At 40.4% G+C, this 25347-nt stretch overlaps 1 protein-coding gene across 1 annotated transcript; it reads left to right on the top strand.

Moving 5' to 3' along the window:
* Nucleotides 1-583: 583 nt before the first annotated feature.
* sh3bp1 (SH3-domain binding protein 1) lies at nt 584-25019 on the top strand. Its single transcript, XM_034193715.1, has 18 exons — nt 584-633; nt 10154-10196; nt 10505-10609; nt 12676-12752; nt 13030-13141; nt 14008-14084; nt 14161-14248; nt 14454-14522; nt 14869-14959; nt 16443-16573; nt 16771-16882; nt 18565-18646; nt 18720-18800; nt 18880-18993; nt 20495-20592; nt 22330-22495; nt 22965-23326; nt 24576-25019. Exons 1-18 carry the CDS (start codon nt 584-586, stop codon nt 24848-24850), a joined length of 2133 nt encoding a protein of 710 aa, XP_034049606.1. The 3' UTR covers nt 24851-25019.
* Nucleotides 25020-25347: the final 328 nt, after the last annotated feature.

The raw sequence follows: 25347 nt of genomic DNA, 5'->3' as shown, positions 1-25347 counted from the left end.
ATGTTGCCATACTAACACACGAATTGCTGAATTGTTTGGCTTCCTCGTATGGATCTTTGTGTTGGTTTGACACTGGATGACCAAGAAAAGGGCACATTGGGCTTTAAACCCTCGAACTTCTTGCCGGGAAACAAGAGTACTAATGGTTGCACCACCATGCTACAGCGGTAATACGATCCTGACCATCACATTTGGGGCTGATCTCGAGTGCATAGGTCCTAATGTGCAATTTACCATGTTAACATGCTAACCTATGTAGGTTAGCATGTTAAAATGTCTCTGCATTAGCTTCTAAATCATAACTAAACCTGCAGCAGATCAGCCCGTCTACCGCCAACCCACCCACACACTTCATGAATGTAACTTCCTCATTAACAGCCTGTCAGAGCTGCGCTTCTCCTGAAACACGAAGCAAAACTGTTTGCCAAAAACACACACACGTACCAAAAACCGCTGTTACACAGGAATCAGACCATCTGGCTTATTCTGATGAAGTAGCACAGCTGGACACGGGGTGGACTTTTCGAAGCAGGGTAACTTCTGAGACTGTGGGTCACAGAATCGGTTGGATTCCAGGTCCAGGATGCTCAGACAGTCTCTGAGCATCCTGAAGCAGCTCAGCTCTGCAGTGAGGTAAGTGTCATCATATTTTGGTTATTGTGTATCGGAACACGTCACACGTACACTGAACTCACGGCTTCAAATGGGATCCTTTGGACCCCTTGTGGACCCGTTGAGAGTCAATGCCTCAAACATCAGGTTCAAGAATGTTTTGGAAGTATCCGCAAAGACTCAGTGTTTGTTTTTAAAAAATTGCAGATATCTATGTGACATGTTTTTGGTTGGTTCCATAACTTTAGTGGCAGAACCAGAACCACATTGCCGGTTTACCTGAGAAGCTCTGGGATTTTGTTTTGAGAAAATGATTGTTTCTGCTTTGTTTCATCTTCTCCTTTTCACTGTTGCAAACATGATGTTGAAACGTGTGAAGTTGGAGGATCACGATATTTGGGTTGGAAAATTAAACCCCTCGTTCTTGTACATGTGATGCTAACAAGGAGTTTAAGCTTCAGTAAACTTCACATGGCAAGGATGTGGTGTTTTAGTGAGGAATACACTCAAAGGTAGTGTTGGTTTGTGGGTTGGTAAACTTGGTGGCGTCATCGCTAAAATCAAAACTTCACCTGTTCATGGCGATGACTCACAAAGAGCGGGAGCTGATCCCAGCGCTAACAGTGGTCTAACGTCCGGCTAAAACTAATCATCATACACATAGAGTACTGCAACATCATAGCCAACTTTACCCAGCAAACACATTTTCATACAAACAAGCTCAAGTCTGTTTTTCAGGTGGCTACATGCTAAATAGCCATAACTGGCATTATTTAGTCAAGATGTGAGTTGCTACGCTACCAAGCTACTTTATTGAAATGAATGATCTGAAAGCATTGTGTTTGTATTATGTGGGGGGGGGGGATGCAAACTACAGCAATCAGCCTTTGGAACCATTTGAAATACTGAGCATACTTTTCCGTAACATCATTTTATACAATTTTCACTGCTAAAGTTAAGAGTAATTAAGTTGAGTATTTTTAAATTAAGGGAATTTTGTGGAATCCCACATTATGCGTGCACTCACATTTGTTTGCCCGTTAGAGGTGGGCGGATTGATCCTAATATCGATACCAATGCTGGTATTGATATTGAACGATCATCATATAAAAAGATCGATACTCAATCTTTTTTCTCTCCCGCACGCACTGACTGCTGCGCACGCAGATTAATCAAAGTCTACTCTCTTGTCTGTAAGAGCAGCGCTGCGCTGTGTCACACAACACGGAGCAGCGCACCCTTGTATTGTGGTTTGTTAGCCCTCTACCTCAGGAGATTTTATTTTGTGTTGAGTGATATTTTTTTAAACAAAAATGTTGATTGTGATAATAAAGTATTATGTTGTCACGTACAATGTTTGGCGAAATTCTATCCTAGGTCTTTTGGATCCTTTGGATCTATGAAGCTTAAATATGAAAAAGTATCGATATCGGCGATACTGGGCCTGTATTTACGTGGTACCGGATCAATACCAAAATTCCCGGTATCGCCCACCTCTATTGCCCTTTATGATTGAGAAGTACATTTTATGTAAAAAATGAGGCAAACTTTAGCGTGTATTTGTACAAACAATATTAGTGCATGCCGCTACACTGACTATTTTAACAGACTGCAGAACAATTTTTCAAAACAGGTGCTGCAAAGGTTTGGAAGTCTCTAGAGTTTGCAATCACTAATTTGCAGTACAGATGAAAACCTTTGTGTCATCCCGAGCCACACATACGATCTATTCTTTAATGACAGTTTACATCCCATAGTTAGTTACATAGTGGGCTTACTATTTAACGTGAAGGTAGGCAGCTGTTTCTAATTTTCCATAATCGATCCAGGAGGTTCCGGGCACTCTTTTTTTTTTGGGGGGGGGGGGGGGGGGGTGTCGATTACATAGGCAACAAAAAGCTGATCTTTATTTATTTATTTTGTTTCCCACATTTGATTTGGTGCATCAAAGTTCATCACAAACTAATAATTTCATCCTCATTACATGCTCTATTTAACTTGGTGAGTTGTAAAATTTTGTTTTCAAGTTATTTGTCACTTGGTTACAAAAATCACAAAGCATATATTAAAAATGGAAAGTCATTCCATGCCCTCAATTAAACACACACACACACACACATTACTAGTAGTTGTTTTTAGAAATATCCTTCAGTTTTTGTGTCATGGAATTTAATTGAAACTTTATACGCATCTAAATAATTTTCAAATGTGCAAGTATTTCAAGTATTATGTTGCATCAAGGCAGTAATACGCTAAACATAGAACACACCATAATAATCTGCTATCACCACTTTTGGACACTTCTTCAAATGTCAGCTACATCAAAACATCTTCCTGCTGGACATCAGTGCAAATTTACATTCCAAATCTAGCCAAAATTCTTGAAAATTTAGTTGAAACAAATTGAAATTCACTGCAACATTTTACAGCTACACCACCAGTGTGGTCACATCTGTGCACATTCTGTGTGCACATCTTTGGACAGCGTCTGCAAACAGGAAGCTGGCGAGCATGTGCAGCAGGTCATAGTTCTTCATTTAGAAGCGTGTGTGTGAGGCGCGGCCCAAACCGAGCATCTGCGCCTTGTTTGGTTTTGTCACTGCAAAGCTGCATGCAAAAAGAGGATGCATTTTGATTTAATAATAAATTTGCAGCATGCAGCTGCAGCCGAGCACAGCAACGCGCTGCTTAACATATCAGCAACAGTTTATTCTCCAGAATGCATGAATAGTTTGGTATTTTTCTAAACTAATACTACCCAATCCAACCAAACTGATTTTAATGAGGTTTTATGTCACTGAAACTGCTGAGGAATCTTTGCTGTCTTCACTGATGTTTGATTTTCTGATGCTCAACATGTAAGCGTTGACTAATATTAAATAAATGCACAAAATTGCATCAACATACTGACTAGATACAAACACATTTGCAATTTTATACTTCATCTAGGCGATGAGTCTAAGGCCTTAAGCCCTGGTGCAAATTTTTGTGTTTTTCAGGTGAAGCCAGACTTTTATCTGCGACAAAAACATACACAATAAGTGTGTTTAATCCTTTTGTGCTATGTTTTGTTGTAAACTGCTATGTCAATACTTGTTTCAAATTTCAGGGCAATCTGAGCATCGGTTCAAAAGATACACACTTCTGAACAACTAGAAAATCGTCATTTTTTTTTAGCACTTTAGCGTGACATGCATTTTTTGATCAATGTGAAGGTCTCCACTTTAAAATAATGTGTAATAATTTGCCATGGGAAAGTGTGCTCACATGCAGCCACGGCCGTTCTGATTCATTCACTACCACTTGTATGTTGATACTCCGTGTACATGTCAAACAGTGCCAATGTGACTCCAAAGTGGCAAATGAAGCCAGAAATACAAATTTTAGCCATTTCTGTCTGACAGCTTTGTGTACCTGTTGGTTCTAGTTATTGTATGTAGTTTTAGCTCTCCTAGCTCAGGTAGAGGGTACCTTTATTGCATTTTATGCCTAATTTCCCTGTATGCATGTCAGAGCTACTTGCTTGTATCCTTTTTTCTTGCTGTAAAAACGTTGTCCCAACCCTAACGCTAAGTTTATTGCTGCACCCAGTCTTGCTCAGGCATGCTACTAACACTTCTCTACAACATTTTTCCTTAACAGTAACTCAGTTTTTTACCACGAAAAGGGATGCCCCTGCCTTTTTGTATTTACAGCTAACATTGAAATTGGTTGCATGTCCCGACCCTAACATTCTGTCCCAACCCTAACGCCTTCTGTTTTGCACCCATGCTTACCACCTGCAGCTTTCTGGCTTTAAACCAATAGTTCTTTTCACTGCTTACTAGTTATATGTGGCTTTGAATGTTCATTTCTCAAGATAGTTTTTGTAGATTGATTATATATGAATCTTCAGAATGCATTTTTCAAGAGGCCACACAACTCCATATCTAAAAATATGGTACCTAATGTTAAATTCATGTTGTAATAGCCCTGTATGCATAGGAGCACCTGACAGTGGAGTCAGAGAATGCTGCAATGAATCAGGATGTGTTCAAGCAATGTGATGAGGTGCCTTGTATACAAGGAAAGGAACTGTTAGGGTCGGGACACAATCTAGAAAAGCAAAGTTTGACCAGCAATGGTGTTTCATTTCAGAAGTATGGAGAAGCTCACAGTGAAGATACCATTCCCTAAACCTCAGACAAGAAGAAATGCTAGACAGTCAGTGTACAAAGCCCCACAGACTACTCCTGTCTCTACTGGTGCGGCCAGGCAACGCAGATTTTGGCAAGCTCACAAGTCTGACGCAGTGTATGCACAAAAGAACAAGGAAAAATGCCTACAGTACAGAGCTCAACTGAAGAAGAAATGTAAGAACAACCCCAAGTTGGTTGCAGAGATGAAGGAGAAGGAGAGGCTGCATAAAGCTGCTTACAGAAAAAGAAAGAAAGAGGAGGAAGTAGTTGAAGGAAAGCGCAAACCACGCCAATCCAACAGACCCATTTCCTCAAGCTGAGATGATGATTCCGATGATGGACAAGATGAAACCACAGTGCTGAGGTCTAAAGTGGTGTACAGGTTGCTAAACGATATCTTCTGATGCCAAATAAACAGGCCTACATGATGTTTGTACAAGAGACCCCAACCTACCCTTACCGCTACACAACTTTCAGGAAGTCAATTCCTCGCTTCATCAAGAAGATGAACCTCAATGATCGAAGAGTCTGTGTCTGCTTTGGTTTGTCATCACAAATGAAATATTCTCCTCTTTGGTGATTCTACAGTAGTAAGCTATTTGTAATATCAGCTAAGTTCCTCTCTGTTATGTAAAGAAATCAGATGTTAAACTATGCTTTTAGACAAGTCTCATCTAGTGTCCCGACCCTAACATTTCACAATAAATTGTAAGTGCTTTTCTAGCATCTAATATCTCAAAGACTAATAAATGTATCAGTTAGAAATTTGAACTGTAAATTCAGTTTTACATTAAGAACAACATATATGATAGTTTGTCTGTTTTGACCTGTTTATATCTTTGTTTAAGAAATGTTTCATTCAATGTTGTTTTTAAACTGTGTTAATCTTGGAGAAAATGACTTTTTTAATAAATTCTCCACAATTTAGACAAACCTGTGGGCCAATATGGTATACTTGTATGTGATGCATTGCCAAATGTGTTAGAAGAATGATTCAATATTACTTCTACAATGCTTAGAACTGAATTTAATCATACTCAATTTTACAGTTGTTCTTACTTATTTTCTATTGAAAACTTGAAAAAAAATATATGTTGAAAGTCATTACTTAGCCTTGCTTTTTGTTATTTTTTTTGTTGCTATATATACAGACTCCCTGTTGCAGCAAGGTTCCAGGCAAAAACACCACCTTTATTTTTTACCCTCTTGTCACACTCTTATTTGCACCAGGCCTTAAAAGTGTTGTAATTGTACATACAAAATACATTTTTTAAACTTTTTCCATAAAATATGTTTGGTTTTCCGTGATACCTCGTTAAAGTCCTGCAGTTGTCTTTACATGCCGAAATTGGCACATTTTGTATGATGGCAGAACCGATGACATGCATTTGGATAAAGTTGAGAAAATCCAAAAAGTATGGTGTCTGAGACAGGCCAAAATACCTCCAAATTAAGACAACGTTAGCAAATGTACAGAGCACAAGTACAATTTCAGACTGTTATCTTTTGGCTGGAGCTCATTTCATCTCAGCAGAGCTGAGCAAGTTTATTAGCAATTTTATTGTATATATATTTTTTTATTTTCTTTGCATTTTATTTGTGATTCATTGAGCAGTCTGTCAGTAAAAGTCCTCAGTGCAGAAACCTCTTTTGGTATTGTTAGTACGTCCCTTGTGTTGTGGCTATTTTCAGCGTATCCGTGTTTTTGGATGAGTTGTGTGAATTTGCAGCAGTCATGTTCTCGGCAAGATGCACGAGACAATCTGGCAAAGAGAAAATGTTTGCACTTCATACAGTGGATGCACAAGACGATCTGGCAAAGGCAGAGTGTTTGCACATCATACAGTGGATAATGAGGGAGTTGGGTGCAGTCGAGTTACTTGGCAGAGGTTAGTAGGTGGAGTAAAACATTTGGTGAAGTGGTTCACAGTAAAAGTAAAAAAAAAAAGTCAAAAATCAAGTAAATTGTTGAACACATTATTGCCCTGCTGTAAGCAAAATGTGTTTGAGCAATGGCTTCTTAGACTCACATGACACGCCTACTTGTTTTAAAAAGGACAAAAATATGACAAGCTGAGTGTGTCAGCAATAATATGGAGTAAGTTCTACACAGAAGTACATGAAGTGGTTACGAGTCAACGCGCCCTGGACAGGACACCAGTCCATCACAGGTTACTTCCCTGGCCAAGGCCAGTACCTGTTTCCAGCTGGGTGGTCTGGAACGACACAGGTGAAGTTCCTCCAGGGACGTGGACTGGTAGCCTGAAGTACACACCTGGAATTGAACCCCGGTCCTATCACCTTGATAACCAGTAACCTAATGTCTTTGCTTGTAAGTCTTTTAGAGGATCCTTGGAATGATCCACTGGAATGACTTTGTGTCAGGTGACCAGTTACTTAGTGAGACTCAGACAAGGAACATCACTTGCATTGTAAAGAATCATCAGCGTCGACGTTTTGTCCATGTAGCATGCTTCTCTGTGCGTGATCCAGCACGTAGGTGCCTCAGTGTTGAAGATCACAGTGGCTGAGATGGTCAAGGACACGCCCACATTTCACCTGGCTGCTGTAGATCGATGCTTATTTTGGAGAGGTGGGGATGGAGTGGTTGTCTGCCTGGATGGTGGTTTCATGGTGTGGTGGTTGTGGAGATGTGTGACAGCAGGGCACGCTCCCAGACCTGAGACTAGACTTGACAAGGTCTAACCTGTAACCATGACAACTTCACACCTCACCCCAACACTAACATTAAACCAAATCCAAACCCTGACGTGGACCCACAATGTTTTTAGAAAAGTGATATGTTAAACCGACCCTCACCAAAACTTTAAAAAGGAAGTGTTGAAATAATGCGCATAATGAAATGAGAAGTGGTTTGAAGATTTTGTGTGTTTCCCCTCATGTGTTTTTTGAAACCTCAGAAACATGTGAGTACACTTTGGGAATGGAGCTGATTTGACCTGTGTGACCCAGGTGAGGTCACCTTTCGGCGTGACTGAAGTTTGCAGGTGTTGCTTTCTGATCGCTTGACTTTAAACTGGATGTAACGATTCAGAGCAGCTGCCAGAGAGCTGAAACAAAACCAGTCATCACATTCAGGCGCGTCACCTCCATCCTTTTATCAAGCAGTTATAACGAAGATTCAGCCGTGAATTTTATCTTGAAAACAGGAAGTGTTTGTTCTCTGTAGTGTTCATTAGCATCACCAGAGCCGTTTAACCCACATAAACCCTTAATCTCAGAGTATTTCATCAGCACATAAACACAGAGCAATATTTATGAATACAGCAAGTAATCACATTTTATCCAAAACAATATCTTTATATAAAATTGTGCAAAATATTTTACATTGATTGTATTATACAAAAATCCTTTCTGCAGGGTTGTGTGAAGGTGTGACTTTGTTTTTCAGTTTTACAGCATAATCGCTGTTAAACATAAAATAACATTTTACTTCCTTGATTTATTGAATTTAAAGATCTGTCTCTCTCTCACTGACAACCACACCTGCTCCTAATCCATCATCAATCCAGCATCTGCTAACCATCCAGCAGGTGGCAGCCATGTCTATGGGATATTACATAGATACACTTGAGTTTTGGACAGATCTGGTGCATCAAAGGGCTGTCGGTCTGTCTGTCTGTAGCAAGAGGAGGCATTGATACATTTTGGTGTAAAAAAAAAAATATATATATATATATATATATATATATATATATATATATATATAAATCAACCTAAAATCAAACTTCAAATTAATCACATACTTATTTTGAGGCTTTGAAAAGCATCCATCCATCCATCCATGCACGGATGCTTTTCTAACAAGAAACACTGAAGCAGAATTAATAATAATATTCATTAGAAAATATTATGACTGTTGTTTGTTGAGACAGGCCAAAATACCTCCAAATTAAGACAACGTTAGCAAATGCACAGAACACAAGTACAATTTCAGACTGTTATCTTTTGGCTGTAGCTCATTTCATCTCAGCACAGCTGAGCAAGTTTATTTAGTTTATTAGCAATTTTATTTTATGTTTTAATTTTCTTTGCATTTTATTTGCGATTCATTGAGCAGTCTGTCAGTAAAAGTCCTCAGTGCAGAAACCTCTTTTGGTATTGTTAGTACTTCCCTTGTGTTGTGGCTATTTGCAGCGCATCCATGTTTTTGGGCAAGTTGTATGAATTTGCAGCAGTCATGTTCTCGGCAAGATGCACGAGACAGTCTGGCAAAGGGAAAATGTTTGCACATTATATGGTGGATGCATGAGGCGATCTGGCAAAGGGAGAATGTTTGCACTTCATACAGTGGATGCACAAGACAATCTGGCAAAGGGAGAATGTTTGCACTTAATTCAGTGGATACATGAGACAATCTGGCAAAGGGAGAATGTTTGCACTTCATATGGTGGATGCACAAGACAATCTGGCAAAGGGAGAATGTTTGCGCTTAATTCGGTGGATACATGAGATAATCTGGCAAAGGGAGAATGTTTGCACTTCATATGGTGGATGCACGAGACGATCTGGCAAAGGGAAGGGAGAATGTTTGCACTTCATACAGTGGATAATGAGGGAGTTGGGTGCAGTCACTTGGCAGAGGTTAGTAGGTGGAGTTCAACATTTGGTGAAGTGGTTCACAGTAATAGTAAAAAAAAAAAGTCAAAAATCAAGTAAATTGCTGAACACATTATTGCCCTGCTGTAAGCATAATGTGGATGAGCAATGGCTTCTTAGACTCACATGACACGCTTACTTGTTTTAAAAAGGACAAAAATATGACAAGCTGAGTGTGTCAGCAATAATATGGAGTAAGTTCTGTACAGAAGTACATCAATCAATCCATTTTTTTTTATATAGCGCCAAATCACAACAAACAGTTGCCCCAAGGCGCCTTATACTGCAAGGCAAGGCCATACAATAATTATGTAAAACCCCAACGGTCAAAACGACCCCCTGTGAGCAAGCACTTGGCTACAGTGGGAAGGGTTACGAGTCAACTTGCCCTGGACAGGACACCAGTCCATCACAGGTTACTTCCCTGGCCAAAGCCAGTACCTGTTTCCAGCTGGGTGGACTGGAATGACACAGGTGAAGTTTCTCCAGGTCGCAGCCATGTCTATGGAATATTACAGAGGTACACTTGTGTTTTGGACAGATCTGGTGCATCAAAGGGCTGTCTGTCTGTCTGTAGGAAGAGGAGGCATTGATACATTTTGGTGGGGAAAAAAATTTAAAAAGCATTTGAAAAGCATCCATGCACGGATGCTTTTCAAACAGGAAACACTGAAGCAGAACTAATAATTATATTCATAAGAAAATATTATGACTGTTGTTTGTTCTGGTCTTGTACTGTGCAGGTCACAAGATGCCACTGAACTCCTGGACGAGGACCTGGTTCTGGTGAGAAGCTTTGTAACCAACAAAGCTTACATTGTTTGTGTAGTTTTATTCCATTTTTAGTAAACTTTAACCTTGTGGTTGGATTGATTCTCTTTTTCTGATGTTTAATGCAAACATCATGAGTTCATGTATTATTTAATGCTTGACAGAATGACTTTATCTCTGCTTTTTAGCTGTACCACATGCATCAAAAAAGAAAATGTTTTTTACAGAGAATATTTAAATAAACAACATAGAAGCGATAAAAACAAACATTACAACATGCAGAATTAAAACACTGTTTTATTTCTTTGTGCTAATGAATGAAGGTGGAGCAGCGAGTGGAACCAGCCAGGAAGGCGGCTCAGGTCATCCACAAGAAGCTGCAGGGCTGCATGCACAGTCAGCCCGGGCTGGAGGCGGAGAAACGCATGGTACTGATACACAAGGACATGGGATCAAAGCCCAAAGCTACTGTATACATCAGGACACATGATTGAAGCCCGAATCTACAGCATACACAAGGACGTGATTAAAGCCAAAAGCTACAGCATACATAAGGACATGTAATTAAAGCCCGAAACTACAACATACACAAGGACATGTGATCAAAGCCCAAAATTACAGCATACACAAGGACATATAAGTAGAGTCCAAAGCTACAGTGTACACAAGGGCATGTATACTCAACAAAAATATAAACGCAACACTTTTGGTTTTGCTCCCATTTTGTATGAGATGAACTCAAAGATCTAAAACTTTTTTCACATACACAATATCACCATTTCCCTCAAATATTGTTCACAAACCAGTCTAAATCTGTGATAGTGAGCACTTCTCCGTTGCTGAGATAATCCATGCCACCTCACAGGTGTGCCATATCAGGATGCTGATTAGACACCATGATTAGTGCACAGGTGTGCCTTAGACTGCCCACAATAAAAGGCCACTCTGAAAGGTGCAGTTTTGTTTTATTGGGGGGGGATACCAGTCAGTATCTGGTGTGACCACCATTTGCCTCATGCAGTGCAACACATCTCCTTCGCATCATCCGTGAAGAGAACACCTCTCCAACGTGCCAAACGCCAGCGAATGTGAGCATTTGCCCACTCAAGTCGGTTACGACGACGAACTGGAGTCAGGTCGAGACCCCGATGAGGACGACGAGCATGCAGATGAGCTTCCCTGAGACGGTTTCTGACAGTTTGTGCAGAAATTCTTTGGTTATGCAAACCGATTGTTTCAGCAGCTGTCCGAGTGGCTGGTCTCAGACGATCTTGGAGGTAAACATGCTGGATGTGGAGGTCCTGGGCTGGTGTGGTTACACGTGGTCTGCGGTTGTGAGGCTGGTTGGATGTACTGCCAAATTCTCTGAAACGACTTTGGAGACGGCTTATGGTAGAGAAATGAACATTCAATACACGAGCAACAGCTCTGGTTGACATTCCTGCTGTCAGCATGCCAACTGCATGTTCCCTCAAATCTTGCGACATCTGTGGCATTGTGCTGTGTGATAAAACTGCACCTTTCAGAGTGGCCTTTTATTGTGGGCAGTCTAAGGCACACCTGTGCACTAATCATGGTGTCTAATCAGCATCCTGATATGGCACACCTGTGAGGTGGGATGGATTATCTCAGCAAAGGAGAAGTGCTCACTATCACACATTTAGACTGGTTTATGAACAATATTTGAGAGAAATGGTGATATTGTGTATGTGGAAAAAGTTTTAGATCTTTGAGTTCATCTCATACAAAATGGGAGCAAAACCAAAAGTGTTGCATTTATATTTTTGTTGAGTGTAATTAGAATCCAAAACTACAGCTTACATAAGGAGGTGATCAAAGCCCAAAACTCCATCATACACAAGGATGTGATCAAAGCCCAAAACTCCAGCATACATAAGGAGGTGATAAAAGCTCAAAGCTACAGCATACACAAGGACATGTGATCAAAGCCCAAAACTACAGTACACACAAGGACATGTGATCAAAGCTCAAAACCACAGTGTACACAAAGACATGATCAAAGCCAAAACTACAATATCCACAAGGACATGTGATCAAAGCTCAAAACCACAGTGTACACAAAGACATGATCAAAGCCAAAACTACAACATCCACAAGGACATGTGATCAAAGCCAAAAGTTACAGTTTACACAAGAACATATGATTAAAACCCAAAGCTATAGTATACATGAGGACACGACTAGATCCCAAAACTACAGTACACACGGGCACATGTGATTAAAACTCAACGCTACTGTATACCTGAGGACACGTGACTAAAGCCTGACACTGCAGTATACACAAGGACATGTGATCAAAGCCCAAAACTACAGTACACACAAGGACATATGATTAGAGCACAATGCTACACTATACAGGAGGGCATGTGATGAGAGCCCAAAGCTACAGTATACACACGGACATGGGGTTACAATCTGAAAACGTGATTTGTCACTGAAATATCTTAATGTAGGTTTTCTTTCTTCTACACAGAAAAAACTTCCTCTGATGTTGCTCTCGATTAGCATGGCCGAAAGTCTTAAAGATTTCGATGCGCAGTCCTCGATAAGGTGAGACCATCCATCCATCCGTGTTTGTGGCTTTTACAACTGACATGATTAGTTCACTGATATAACAATCTTCAAATATGTTTGATAATTGATTTATAGTTTGTAGCCACCGATCATATGAAAAATATATAAAATTGAACTTCCAGTTTATCAAATATGAGCACTTGCTAGTTTTCTGTGTCTTTAAATTATTGTAATGAAGAAGAATTTGGAGGCATCACCTTGACCTGGAGGAAGTTAAAACAGCTTCTTTTTTTAACTATTTTGCTTCTGACAGGAGGGTTTTGGAGATGTGCTGCTTCATGGAGAAGATGTTGGCCAGCATGTTGGCGGCCTTTGAGATGAACGTGGAGAAAGAAGTTCTGGAGCCACTCAACAAACTCAGCGAGGTGAGAAAACATAAAATCAATTTCATTCATTGATTTCATTGATCTCTGCACATGGTTCCAAACAATCACAGGACTTAATGTACTGATCACAACACAGATTTATGATGAGAATTATTTATTTATTTTGACAATCATGTTGTTAAAAATATAATTTGAATAAAAAGAGATGTTGCTGTAATCACCTCTTCATAAGCATTACGTAACAGGAAGTTTGATATTTGATTTGAGAGCTGTGCTCCAGGCTGGTTTCTCCAAGAAAAATGAACAAATAAAGATAAAGTTATGATGTTAATTTTTGTTTGCAGGTTCTTTGTCCAACTGTGCAGCCAAAACTCAGCAGCTGTTGCAGAAATTTAACATAAATAAATAAATAAAATTTAGAATCCGAATCAAATAAATAAATGAGACTATGCTTTTCAAATCTCTGCATTTAAAAGCATTTGAAAAAAATCGGGACATTGTTCAAGCTCAAGTTCATGGATCTGTTTTCTGCTACATTTTAGCAGGTCAAGGGTCACAATGTGAAAATGCCTCTTTTTTTCTCACGTTTAATATTAAGGGTGCTCAAGGTCACACTGCTGTTTTTGATCAAGTGTGAGAGAATTTAAATAAAAAAAAAAATTTAAATGACGAGAGCCGCAAAATTACATTTCACATTATTCCTCAGTCTTTGAATTGAGGAGACAAATACTTACTTGGACCTTACTTTCTAAATATAAATATGAAATAATTACAACTGAACTGAGCTGTTTTCTTCCAAACCTTACAGGGATGCACACACACTTAAAAAAAATTATTAAGAACAAAGAAAACACCACTTCTGCTGACTTGCATTTTACTTGTTTGTTATTTATTATTACTTTCAGGATGAATTACCGGAGATTCTGAAAAACAAGAAGCAGTTTGCCAAACTGACGACCGACTGGAACACTGCACGAACCAGGTGACAGTCAGAGTTCTGCACGTTCCCATTTATCCAGGCTGAAGTAAGAATGTGTTCTGAATGTGCATGTGGTCAGGAGTCAGACCAGCAGCGGGCCCCAGGCAAAGCAGGATGGGCTCCGGGAGGACGTGGAAGAAGCCTGGAGGCGGTTAGAGAGCATCAAGGTACTGAAATTCTGTGGTTCTGGTTCTGTACAGCTACGAGACAGCTCTGTGATGTGTTTGAGGGAGGATGAGGATTTTGGAATTTTGGCCAGCATGCTGGCACACTTTGGAGGAAGAACTTCTGGACCAACAAAACAAACTCAGTCAGGTGAAATAAGTTGTGTAACAGAGTTGACCTCTGACCTCTGTGTTGCTCTGTCCGTAGGACCAGTATTCTGCAGATCTGTACCACTTTGCCACTAAAGAAGACGATTACGCAAACTACTTCATCCGTGTGAGTTCCAATGCCTTGAAATTTTTTTTTCTAGATTAATTAAAAACAACACAGTTTTGTATACTTTTCCTTCTGGATTATTAAAATTGATATGATTACTCATTATTATTCACTTTTTTGTGATTGGATTTTCACATTTTAACTTCTAAAATATTCAGTGTTGATTGTGGAAAATAACACATTTACAAAAAGCAATTTTATTCATACCGTTATTAGTCATTTAACCAATAAATACATTAATATTAAAATATAAAATTCTGTATTTTTCATTTGGGTATCTATTAACAGCTTTGTGTGTCTGTTTGCATTTCTTAACCAGCGGTTTCACTTGTTCTTCTCGTCACAGTTACTTGAGCTTCAGGCAGAATATCACAAAAAATCACACGAATTTTTGGACAAAAACATCAGCGAGCTCAAAGAGAATCAGAGTGAAAAAGGTGAAGTTTGCATTCAGTAACTTTTATTAATTACTCTTACCCCATATGGAACATTTAAAAATTGTTATTTCCTTTAGATTTATATCTTAATTGGGAAAAATTTTAGTGGGAAAATGTGTTTTTCAAGCAAATGAGATTACATTTTGTGGGGAACTTATCAGTTAAATAATTATGGACTTTGAGAAATTATTGCTTTCACCAAGGTGGGCGAACAATGCTAACACCATTAGCCACCGCCATATGTAAACTGACACATTTTCATATTAAATAACAGCAAAATGAATTTTGTCACATCTACATTCTCTCAGATATAATTCCGTAACAATAGCATCAAGCTAATTCAGCCTTTGAAGCTCCATTGTGCCACTAAAAACATAGATTAGCAATGCTAGCTTCATTAGCTACTAACATATGTAAACAGTGACATTTTTACATTAAATACAACTGAGATGTTTTTCTGTACATTTGCACTACCTAAGTTATAAATCAGTAACAATACCATCATCATAATAATTCAACTGCAGTCTGACGATGAGGTAGCAATGCTAACACCATTAGCCACCGCCATATGTAAACTGACACTTTTTCATATAAAAAATCAGCAACATGCATTTTCTCACATCTACATTCTCTCAGATATAATTCCATAACAATAGCATCAAGCTAATTCAACCTTTGAAGCTCCATTGTGCCACTAAAAACATAGATTAGCAATGCTAGCTTCATCAGCTACTAACATATTAAAAATCAGCAACATGCATTTACTCACATCTGCACTCTTTAAAACATGAATCTGTAACAATACCATTAAGCTGATTCAACCTCTGAAGCTTTACTCTGTTGCTAAAGATGAGCGAGCAATGCTAACTTTATTAACTACTGTCATATGTGAACAAAAACATTTTCACATTAAATACCACTGAGATGGGTTTCTTTCTGTATATATACTCTTTAATATATAAATCAGTTACACTACCATCAACATAATACAGCTACACTCTGAAATTAAGCTAGCAATGCTAACACCATTAACCACGGCCATATGTCAACTGGCACATTTTCATATTAAATACAAGCCACGTGCATTTTCTCACATCTGGACTCTTAATGAAATTACTCAATAACAATACCATGAAGCTAATTCAACCTCTGAAGCTTTAGTCTGTTGCTAAAGATCAGCGAGCAATGCTAACTTTAAAAAGTACTGTCATAGGTAAACGGAAACATTGTCACATTAAATACCACTGAGATTTTTTTTTATTGTATATATTTACTCTCTAAGATATAAATCAGTTACAATACAATTAACATAATTCAACTACATTCTGAAAGTAAGCTAACACATTAGCTGTTACCATGGAAACACAAGATGGCTAATTGTTATTTCTCTCCAAAACGAGCACATCGCCTTTTCCACATTAGCCTGCTTTCCCGCACTGATACTGTTTTCTTGTTTCTTCTGTAAACTCCCATGATTCCACAGGGCCGTCGCTGTCTAACCACAAGGTGTATGGCGAGCCGCTGCTCGCTCATCTGTCACTAAGCGACAGAGAAATTGCTGCGCCCATCCAGGAATGTATCCACATGCTGCTGGCGACCGGCTTGAGGGAGGAGGTAAAAGATTTAACGATGTTCACGCAGTCCTTGAAGTGTTTTGACTCTTCCCATCCAGGGCGCTTCTGAACTTTAACCCAAAGTCTTAGTGAGATTGTCAGATGCTTTTGGGAAGCATGATCCTAGGTGTTGGCATTGACTTGGACTTGACTAAGCTGCTTTCTGTCCTCCTTTCACTCCTCTTCCTGCTCTCTCAGGGTTTGTTCCGTCTGGCGGCGGCAGCCTCGGTGGTGAAGAGACTGAAGACTTGTCTGGACCATGGAACGGTGGACCACAGTGAGTTCAGCATGGACCCGCACGCTGTGGCCGGTAAGGACTGTGTCCTGGGATTAAATGTCCTTGACTATGATTTATTTTCTATCACAAGTCTCTGTAGTAGAGGTGGGCGATACGGGGAATTTTGGTATTGATCCGATACCAAGTAAATACAGGCCCAGTATCGCCAATATCGATACCGATACTTTTTCATATTTAATGACCGAGGATAGAATTTCGCCAAACATTGTACGTGACAACAAAATACTTTACTATCATAATCAACATTTTTGTTTAAAAAATATCACTCAACACATCTTAAAACAAAATCTCCTGAGGTAGAGGGCTGACAAACCACAATACAAGGGTGCGCTGCTCCGTGTTGTGTGACACAGCGCAGCGCTGCTCTTACAGACAGAGAGTAGACTTTGATGAATCTGCGTGCGCAGCAGACAGTGCGTGTGGGAGAGAAAAAAGCTTGAGTATCGATCTTTTTACATGAGGATCGTTCAATATCAATACCACTGTTGGTATCGTTATTATCGATGTTAGGATCGATCCGCCCACCTCTACTCTAGATAATAAGTTATGTTTGATTATTTAAAGTCAGCTTCAACTCGGAGGAGATTCATTTGAGTGCAGACCTGAATCAAGTCCCCAAAACAGCTCACCTGTCAATTTGGGAAAAGTCGAGTTTAATTTGTCCTGACGCTGTTGTGGAATTTCTGTGATGATGATGTCAGCATAAAATGAGACAGGCGTCACAAGGAGCACTCAGCATTCAGACATGCGATGCAGAGAGATTTAATTTTGGTCGAAGCAGAAAACAGGTGCACCTGGAGAACTTCCAAAAGGTACCGCATGCAACCGTACCCGCAGAGCCTTCTGGCTTTACACACTCAGAGAGCCGTGTTAAAAACCCGTACCACGGTAAAAACAAATTCATAATGCAAACATGGCCTATGGCTAGTCTGGTCCATGATCAGATGTTTAGTTGTGGAATTGGAGAATCACATGTGATCTCAACAAAGACAACAGGCAAGGGATGACCCTGGCCTAGTACACTCTGCTTCTGCAGACATGAATAAAACAAAAATATTTCCTCCATAGACTCCACCCACTATTGTGGCTCCACCCCAAAATTTGACCATTTGTATTATTGCTTAAAGCCAAATCATATTTTGTGAAAATCACTTCAAGAGTTAAATGCCATAATTTGCACATTAAAATAAATAATTCATTTATAAATTGAGGCTCTGCCCCAAAATGTAACAGCACCTTTCTTGCCCAAACAAAATTTTTTGTCAGTTATCTTCAGAATCTGTTTGTAACTAAAACAGACTATTTTGCAGCACCAAGAATATCATTTAAGATTTTTGGATCCGCCCCTTTACCCAGTTCCTCCCCAAAATGTAACGATATCTACGTAAGCCAGGATTGGCCAAACAGTTTCGCAAAATTTTACGTTGTGTTAACATTTGTTCCCCTCTGCCAAACAGGTTAGTTTTAACTGATATCTGTCTCGTAAAAATGAATACAATAATAAATAAAATAATCATTACAAAATTCTATTTTTTTAAATTTCCTGGCCCCACCCTTTTTTGTGGTTCCGCCCCTAAATTTTGTAATTTTTCTCCAAATTAGATCCACTGTCTCAGTTCGGTTGGTGGAAATCAGTGCGAAGACGTAACCTTCGAAGGCGTATTGAAACTTAATGTCTCTGCGTGTGTTGGCAGGTGCGTTGAAGTGTTACCTGCGAGAGCTTCCTGAACCTCTAATGACCTTTGACCTCTACGATGACTGGGTTAAAGCAGCAGGGTGGGTATCACATTGTTATTCCGTGTAGTTTTTGTTTCTTTTGTTTTGTTAATGTTGAGCCGCGTTGTCACAGGGAGAAAGACGTTTCAGACAAACTGGATCAGTTCAGAGTCCTGCTCAAGAAAATGCCACCTGAAAACTACAACAACCTCAGGTGTGTCTTTACTGAACATCACGGCGTGGAAACGCTGCCACCCGTCACCTGCCTGGTTTTGTGTTTCTGTGACCCGCAGGTACCTTGTGCAGTTCCTGTCTCTTCTGACGGAGCAGCAGGCTGTGAACAAAATGACGGCCACCAACATCGCCATCGTTCTGGGGCCGAACCTGCTGTGGCCCCGAGCTGAAGGGTGAGTGCTGAACCTTCCTCCTTCTGTGGTTACCGTCGGGGGTGAGGCCCAAACCTCATCCACTCCTCCGTTTCCTCTTTTTTGTGTGTGTGTGTGTGTGTGTGTGTGTGTGTGTGTATGAAGGCGACGTTTAAGTTAAATGAGCCTCCTGGTCTCATGACAGAAACCCACAGCATCCTGTTCTCAGTCCAACACTTTATTTTCTTACTTTTCTGGACTTGCCGCACACAGAAATAACGTGGTTGAATTAAAACACAGTGGGCGGAGCTAGACAACCAATTTTTACTTGTAGTGCGCAGCAAGAAAGGAAATGTAGGAACAGACAAAAAACCCTGAAGTATCTACATATTTCACAGAGATCCATTTAACTGCTTTGTTAGGTTGAGCGGCGTCCCTGATAAACTGTCAGTGAGTGTCCATGGCTGGTGGAGAACACAACGTATGGTGGCCCTGATGTGCCAAACACATCAATATTTTGGGACACACTTTAATCAGTTGGAACCAGTTTGAAAACCATAGTGGAAGACACTGCCGCCTCAGTGTAAAAAGGTTTTGGGTTTGGATCCAAACTGGAAACTTTCCATATTCTCTTCCATCCAAGAACATGCAGACTGTTTGTGACTCTAAATATGAGAGTGTTTGTTTGTGCCGAGACAGATTGTTAATCCCGCCTCTTGTTTAGTCTATGCTGGGATAGGGTCCACTTCTTGTCCATATGGACAAAGATAAACTACAGATAAGAGTTGAATAGAAGGAAAAGTTCAGGTTATGTATGTAAACTCAGATCTCTGGCTATCACAGAGTGAGAGCTTGGGTTTGTCATCCAGCCTTTGTGCACCAGATAACAAATGTCATCCTGCATTTAACCCCTCAGCAGGGACCCTAGAGGTCACTCTCAGAGACTTTGTTTTTTTTAAGCCATTATAGTGTAAAAAAAAATACTGCATTTACATCTAGCAGGTACTCAAAGTGCTTTACAATGATGCCTCACATTTACTTCCCCAGCCATACCTATTTTTACAGCTACATGGACTGAGACTATGCAGATTATATGTCTTGTCCAAGGTGATTGGGATTCAAACCCAGGCCTACCCAGCTCCTTACCCATCAAACTACCTGCTTGTCTCATGAGGGAATGTGATCTGACATTTTGGCCATGTAGTGCACTTTACTGGGTATGATCCAGCATGCAGGTGTCTCAGTGTTGACGACCCCAGTGGCTGGAGAAGGTCAAAGACACAACCACATGTCACCTGGCTGCAGCAGATAAATGGTAACTTTCAAAAGTTGAAGATGGACCAGTTGTGCATTTGGATGGTTCCCATCCAGGACCCAAGACGGTTTTGCAGTGTGGTGGATGTAGCAACTTGCTGCACCAGTAAATGTTCCCAGAACTGACCACTATAGTCACATAAGGTTACTTAGCGGGATCTGGATGACCTTCAAGGCTCCTCGAACCCTTTTATGTCTCACTTGTGTTTTTTGTCTCTGTGGTCTTTAGAGAAGCTGCTATGTTTGACATGGCATCAGCGTCTTCAGTCCAGGTGGTGACCGTGATCGAGCCTCTGATTCAGTACTGCTCCAGTCTCTTCCCTGAAGGTATGGAAACCCCGTTAGTGCCCCCTAGAGTGTGGAGTACAAGTATTTGTGTTATAGTGTTGCTATTTTATAACTTATTTTTGCTTTCTTATTTCAAGCATGATGGCACCAACTGGGTTTAACTTTTTAACTACTGCCATCTGTATGTGTTCCCCAAATCAAGTAGCTATGGGTCTGGATCAGGATTCTGGAAGTCTTCCATTGTCCATGGGCCCACAGCCAGTTTGGACCTGATTGTTGTCAACGAACATGACAAAATAATATAATCCAGACTCGGTATAACTTGACTAATGTGAAAATGTTTGATTTCCATCCCAGAGTGGTAACCACGGCGACGTTGGAGAAAATTAAACATTCCACTGAGATCAAAAATTCAAAATGCTCCACTTATGTTGAAAAGTATCCCACAGTACAGGTGAACCCCGTGAACTCGCGCATGTGTAAGTCGCGATTCAGCTTTACTTGCGGTTGATTTGTGGTCCTTGAAAATTTAGACTACTGTATAATATACTATATATATTTCTTGGTCAGCTTCATTAACTCGCAGTCCGATGTTGTGTCCCCAACTCGCGTGGGTTAATGGGGCTCACCTGTATTTGTCTAATCGTAAAGGTTCTATAGAGGTATAGCTTGTGTGGTTTATGACCTAACACCATTGAATGGCAAATGGTAAATGGACTGCATTTATATAGCGCTTTTCCATCTGCATCAGACGCTCAAAGCGCTTTACAGTTATGACTCACATTCACCCCAATGTCAGGGTGCTGCCATACAAGGCGCTCACTACACACCGGGAGCAATAGGGGATTAAAGACCTTGCACAAGGGCCCTTAGTGATTTTCTAGTCAGGCGGGGATTTGAACCCATGATCTTCTGGTCTCATGCCCAACAACTTAACCACTAGACCATCACCTCCCCCCTTGAGTTATTTATGGGCTAAAAACTGTGACAACAACCAAGTTTGTACCCGTGTCAAAAATGAAAGTTGCTCTAATTGTGTGTTTTGTTTGAAAAATGACATCAAAGTTGAGATAATGGGATTTAAAAATGAATAGTTTTGACTGTTTTGACTATTTGGTCGCCAAAATAAAGGGTCAAACAAGGTTAATGTCCACTGATGACATGACCTGCTGTGACCTGTTTTGCCATAGAACGTGATAACTACCAGTGCTGGGAAGGTTACTTTTTGAAATGTGATAGGTTACAGATTACGAGTTACTCTGTTAGTTGGGAATCTTACTGTGGAAATGTAACAGCATGTCGCTAAGGAAGGTTAAAAAGTAGCTACACACAGAGATTATGTTGATAAATTGGCGACACCGAAAGCGAGGCTGCTTAGCTGACCGGATGTAAAGCAACATAGTGAATATTTTACATATTAGATGCTTTTATTAAATGTCATCCTTTTCTAATCATCAACATTTTAATTAGTAGCTGTGATTTAATTATGTGTTATTTGTTAGTAACTAACAGATTGCAGATTATTTTGTAATTTACCTACATAACTAGTTACTCCCCGACGCTGATAACTCAGCATTACAGACGATGCAAACTAGTCCTTTTGAAAATCTTGTTTTACAAAAGTTGGAGCAACTTTAATTTTTGCCCCCCTGTACAAACTGAAATTGACCTTTGACCTATTTATTTAATTATTTATTGTTAAAATAAAAGGTGACGGGAATCAGGATCACACAGCAACCAGGATGTGGAACTTCTCGGTTTGTTCTTGTTTTCCAGCTATTCCGTTTGAGATCCCAGACTTCCAACAGAGTCCGGATTTGACCCTCCCTGCTCCAGGAGCCCAGGCTGAGGTCTCTGAGGAGAAACTCTGCAGGACAGCGTCCTCCTCCTCCTCCACAGCCTCCTCCAGCTCCTTCCACCTCCCTCTCTCCAAGACAAACAGGTAACACGCTGCAGCAGAGACGTCATCACGTGAAAAACACAAGCGGGAGACAAGCTGTGAGGTCAAAAGTATGTGGACACTCGACAACACACCTGCATGTGATTCAGCTGAACATCTCACTCCAAAACCACACGAATTAATAAGGAGCTCAAGAGATTTCAGTGTCAGAAAAAATGTCAAAAAATGGATATATTTTTGTTCGTTTCTGTTTTTTTTCCTTCTATTCTTTACTTTGAATGGGTGATAAAGTTTTGGTCAAGAACATATGATGAATCTTTGGCTTTTCAGCTCTGTTTAAGATGTAAATAAAAATAAAATAACATTATTTTCAGAAAGTATTTTTTTTTAATGGCTACAGTAACCATAATTTTCAGCTAGTAAAAATAAACTTTTTATTCAAGAAGATACTGTGCTTGTTTCGTTATCATGTGAAGGAATTCAACATCTTTCTTTTTGTGTTTTTCATCAGCACCGCCTCTCAGGACAGCGGATTTTCTTCTTTGGTGAAATCGGGCTCCGTGAGCAGCAGCGGCACCACCACGTGGGGCAGCACTACGTTTGATACAGTCACACCAACTCAGCCAAACGCAACATCCGTCAGCACAGCCTCCCCCGATCCGAGGACCGCTCCGACCCCCAACGCTCCTGCTGCCTGCAGCTCGGGAATAACCCACGGCTCAGCTCCGCCTCCTACAACATCAGCCCTAAACCCGATCCAACTCAGGAGCCCAACCCAGAAGCAGAGCTCAGATCAGATCCAGCTGGCACCAATTTTGGAGTCACCACCAGAATCTCCCCCAGCATTTGTAAAGATCAACTCACCGTACAAACGTAAGAATAAAAATCTGCTCCTGATGCTGAGGGATCTTGTTTTGTCTGTTGAAAATGTGGGTTTGACCAGGAACAGAATCCATTAAAAGTAGGGGCATATCTGCACAAACGTACAGAACCAGGAATGTTGAAATGTTGAGTGCGCTTGGGTCAAGAGGCCGAGCTGAACATTTAAAAAAAAAAAAAAAAAAAAAAACACTTTTTGAACTGTTTTACACCTCGGCTTAGCTCTGCACACTGAGTGCTTGTCTAGTTTGAACTTTAATGCTGAAACAATCAGCTGTTCTTCAGAAAAATTAATATTTTCAACAATTGATAATGTAATTTATTAAGGAGTAAAGACAAAATATGATGGTTTCTCAAATACGAGCACTTTTTGTGTGTGTTTTGTGTTACTGTAAATGTCAATTCTTGGGTTTTGTGGTGTTGGTCAGATAATATAAAACATTTAAAGAATTTCCTGTGAGCTCATGACACGGGTGGGAATGTCTGATGTTCTGGACTGCAAAATAGTCATTGCAAAGCTTCTTGTTGGTGCAGATATGTGGTGGTAATATAAATGTGCCATTCTCGTAATAACGGGTGACACAACAGTCACACTTTCTGCAACTCAGGAAGCAGGAAGTCACACCAATGAGCAAAGTCGTGCATCATCGTTTGCAATTTCCTCGTGTGGAAGACATGATGACAGAATTGACCTTTCACCCTCAAATGTTTCCGATCTGCAGGTGAACTTTTTTTTTGCACCCACTCATCAACGTTAAACACATTTAATTAATCATTTAAATTGCAAGATCAAGGATGTCAACAATATAAGAAAGTGTGTCGAGCAGAATTAAATGGTTACTGATTTGATTATTTATTGTGGGTGTTTATGTAGATTTGATATTGCTCAGTGATTTTTTTAAAATAAATAATCACATTTTAAAAGCTTTAAATTGTAGTGCAACGTTTTGAACAACACCTCATGACCTCTAATTGTCATGACAACCAGGTGTCTCACATCAGGTGATAAGTGAGTCTGGCTTCCTCCCTCATGTGTGCAAATTAGTCTTGACCCTGAAACTGATCCTGTCAGCTGCTCCGAGTTCAGCAGCGATGACATCACATGGAATGTTTCAGTTTCAGTCTCACATGTGTGGGAGAGCTTTTTGAAATGATTATCCATCACACAGATAAAACAGCTTTTCTTCAAGTTTGTTTGTGTCTTTTCACATTTCTAGATTAATTTCTTCATCTCTTCCCACAGCAAAACAGGCGATCAACCTCACCAAATCTAAGGACCAGGTGACCGTCCAGTACACCAAACCCAGAGCACCAGCACCTCCCAAACCCGTGGGCCCCGCTCCCCCCTCCGGCACGGGCCAGTCTGCAGACGTGAGGAAGCCACCCACACCTGCACCCAGAGCTCAGTCAGTCAAAAGGCCTCCAGTGAAAAAGTCTGGACTCAAAGCTCCGAACTGTCCCCCGCCGCCGCGTCCTCCACCGTCACAGGTGACACAGCTCCCCTCCACGGCACAGTGATTTGAAAAAACAAAGAGATCATATTGTAAATGTTCTCCAGCTGATTATTATTCTGTTACTCTTTTTTCCTCCTCCATCATGTATTTATTCTTCAGTTAATGGTGTTTAACGAAATACAGTTTGTAAAATAACCAAACAATAAATGAAGCCAGATGTGGAAAAAACAACATACTGTAAGCAGCTGTTTTTAGACTCCCACCACCATGTCTGTCTGTCTGTCTGTGTGGGTGTGTCTGTCTGACTGTGTGGGCGTGTCTGTCTGACTGGCTTTGTGGGCGTGTCTGTCTGACTGGCTTCATGGTTGTGTCTGTCTGTCTGTGTGGGTGTGTCTGTCTGACTGGCTTTGTGGGTGTGTCCTTCTGACTGGCTTCATGGGTGTGTCTGTCTGTGTGGGTGTGTCTGTCTGACTGGCTTCATGGGTGTGTCTGTCTGTGTGGGTGTGTCTGTCTGACTGGCTTTGTGGGCGTGTCCTTCTGACTGGCTTCATGGGTGTGTCT

This window comes from Thalassophryne amazonica, chromosome 18 (assembly GCF_902500255.1).
Source record: "Thalassophryne amazonica chromosome 18, fThaAma1.1, whole genome shotgun sequence".
NCBI lineage: Eukaryota > Metazoa > Chordata > Actinopteri > Batrachoidiformes > Batrachoididae > Thalassophryne > Thalassophryne amazonica.
Note: the sequence above shows the minus strand (reverse complement) of the source record. Positions and strands in the feature narration are given on the sequence as shown.

What these genes read in the sequence shown, in the direction of transcription:
- sh3bp1 (XM_034193715.1), top strand. Translation starts at nt 584, where the DNA reads ATGCTCAGACAGTCTCTGAGCATCCTGAAGCAGCTCAGCTCTGCAGTG. An exon ending in GAAAACTACAACAACCTCAG is followed by an intron (nt 18,801 to 18,879) that starts GTGTGTCTTTAC and finishes TGTGACCCGCAG; the next exon opens with GTACCTTGTGCAGTTCCTGT. An exon ending in GATCAACTCACCGTACAAAC is followed by an intron (nt 23,327 to 24,575) that starts GTAAGAATAAAA and finishes CTCTTCCCACAG; the next exon opens with CAAAACAGGCGATCAACCTC.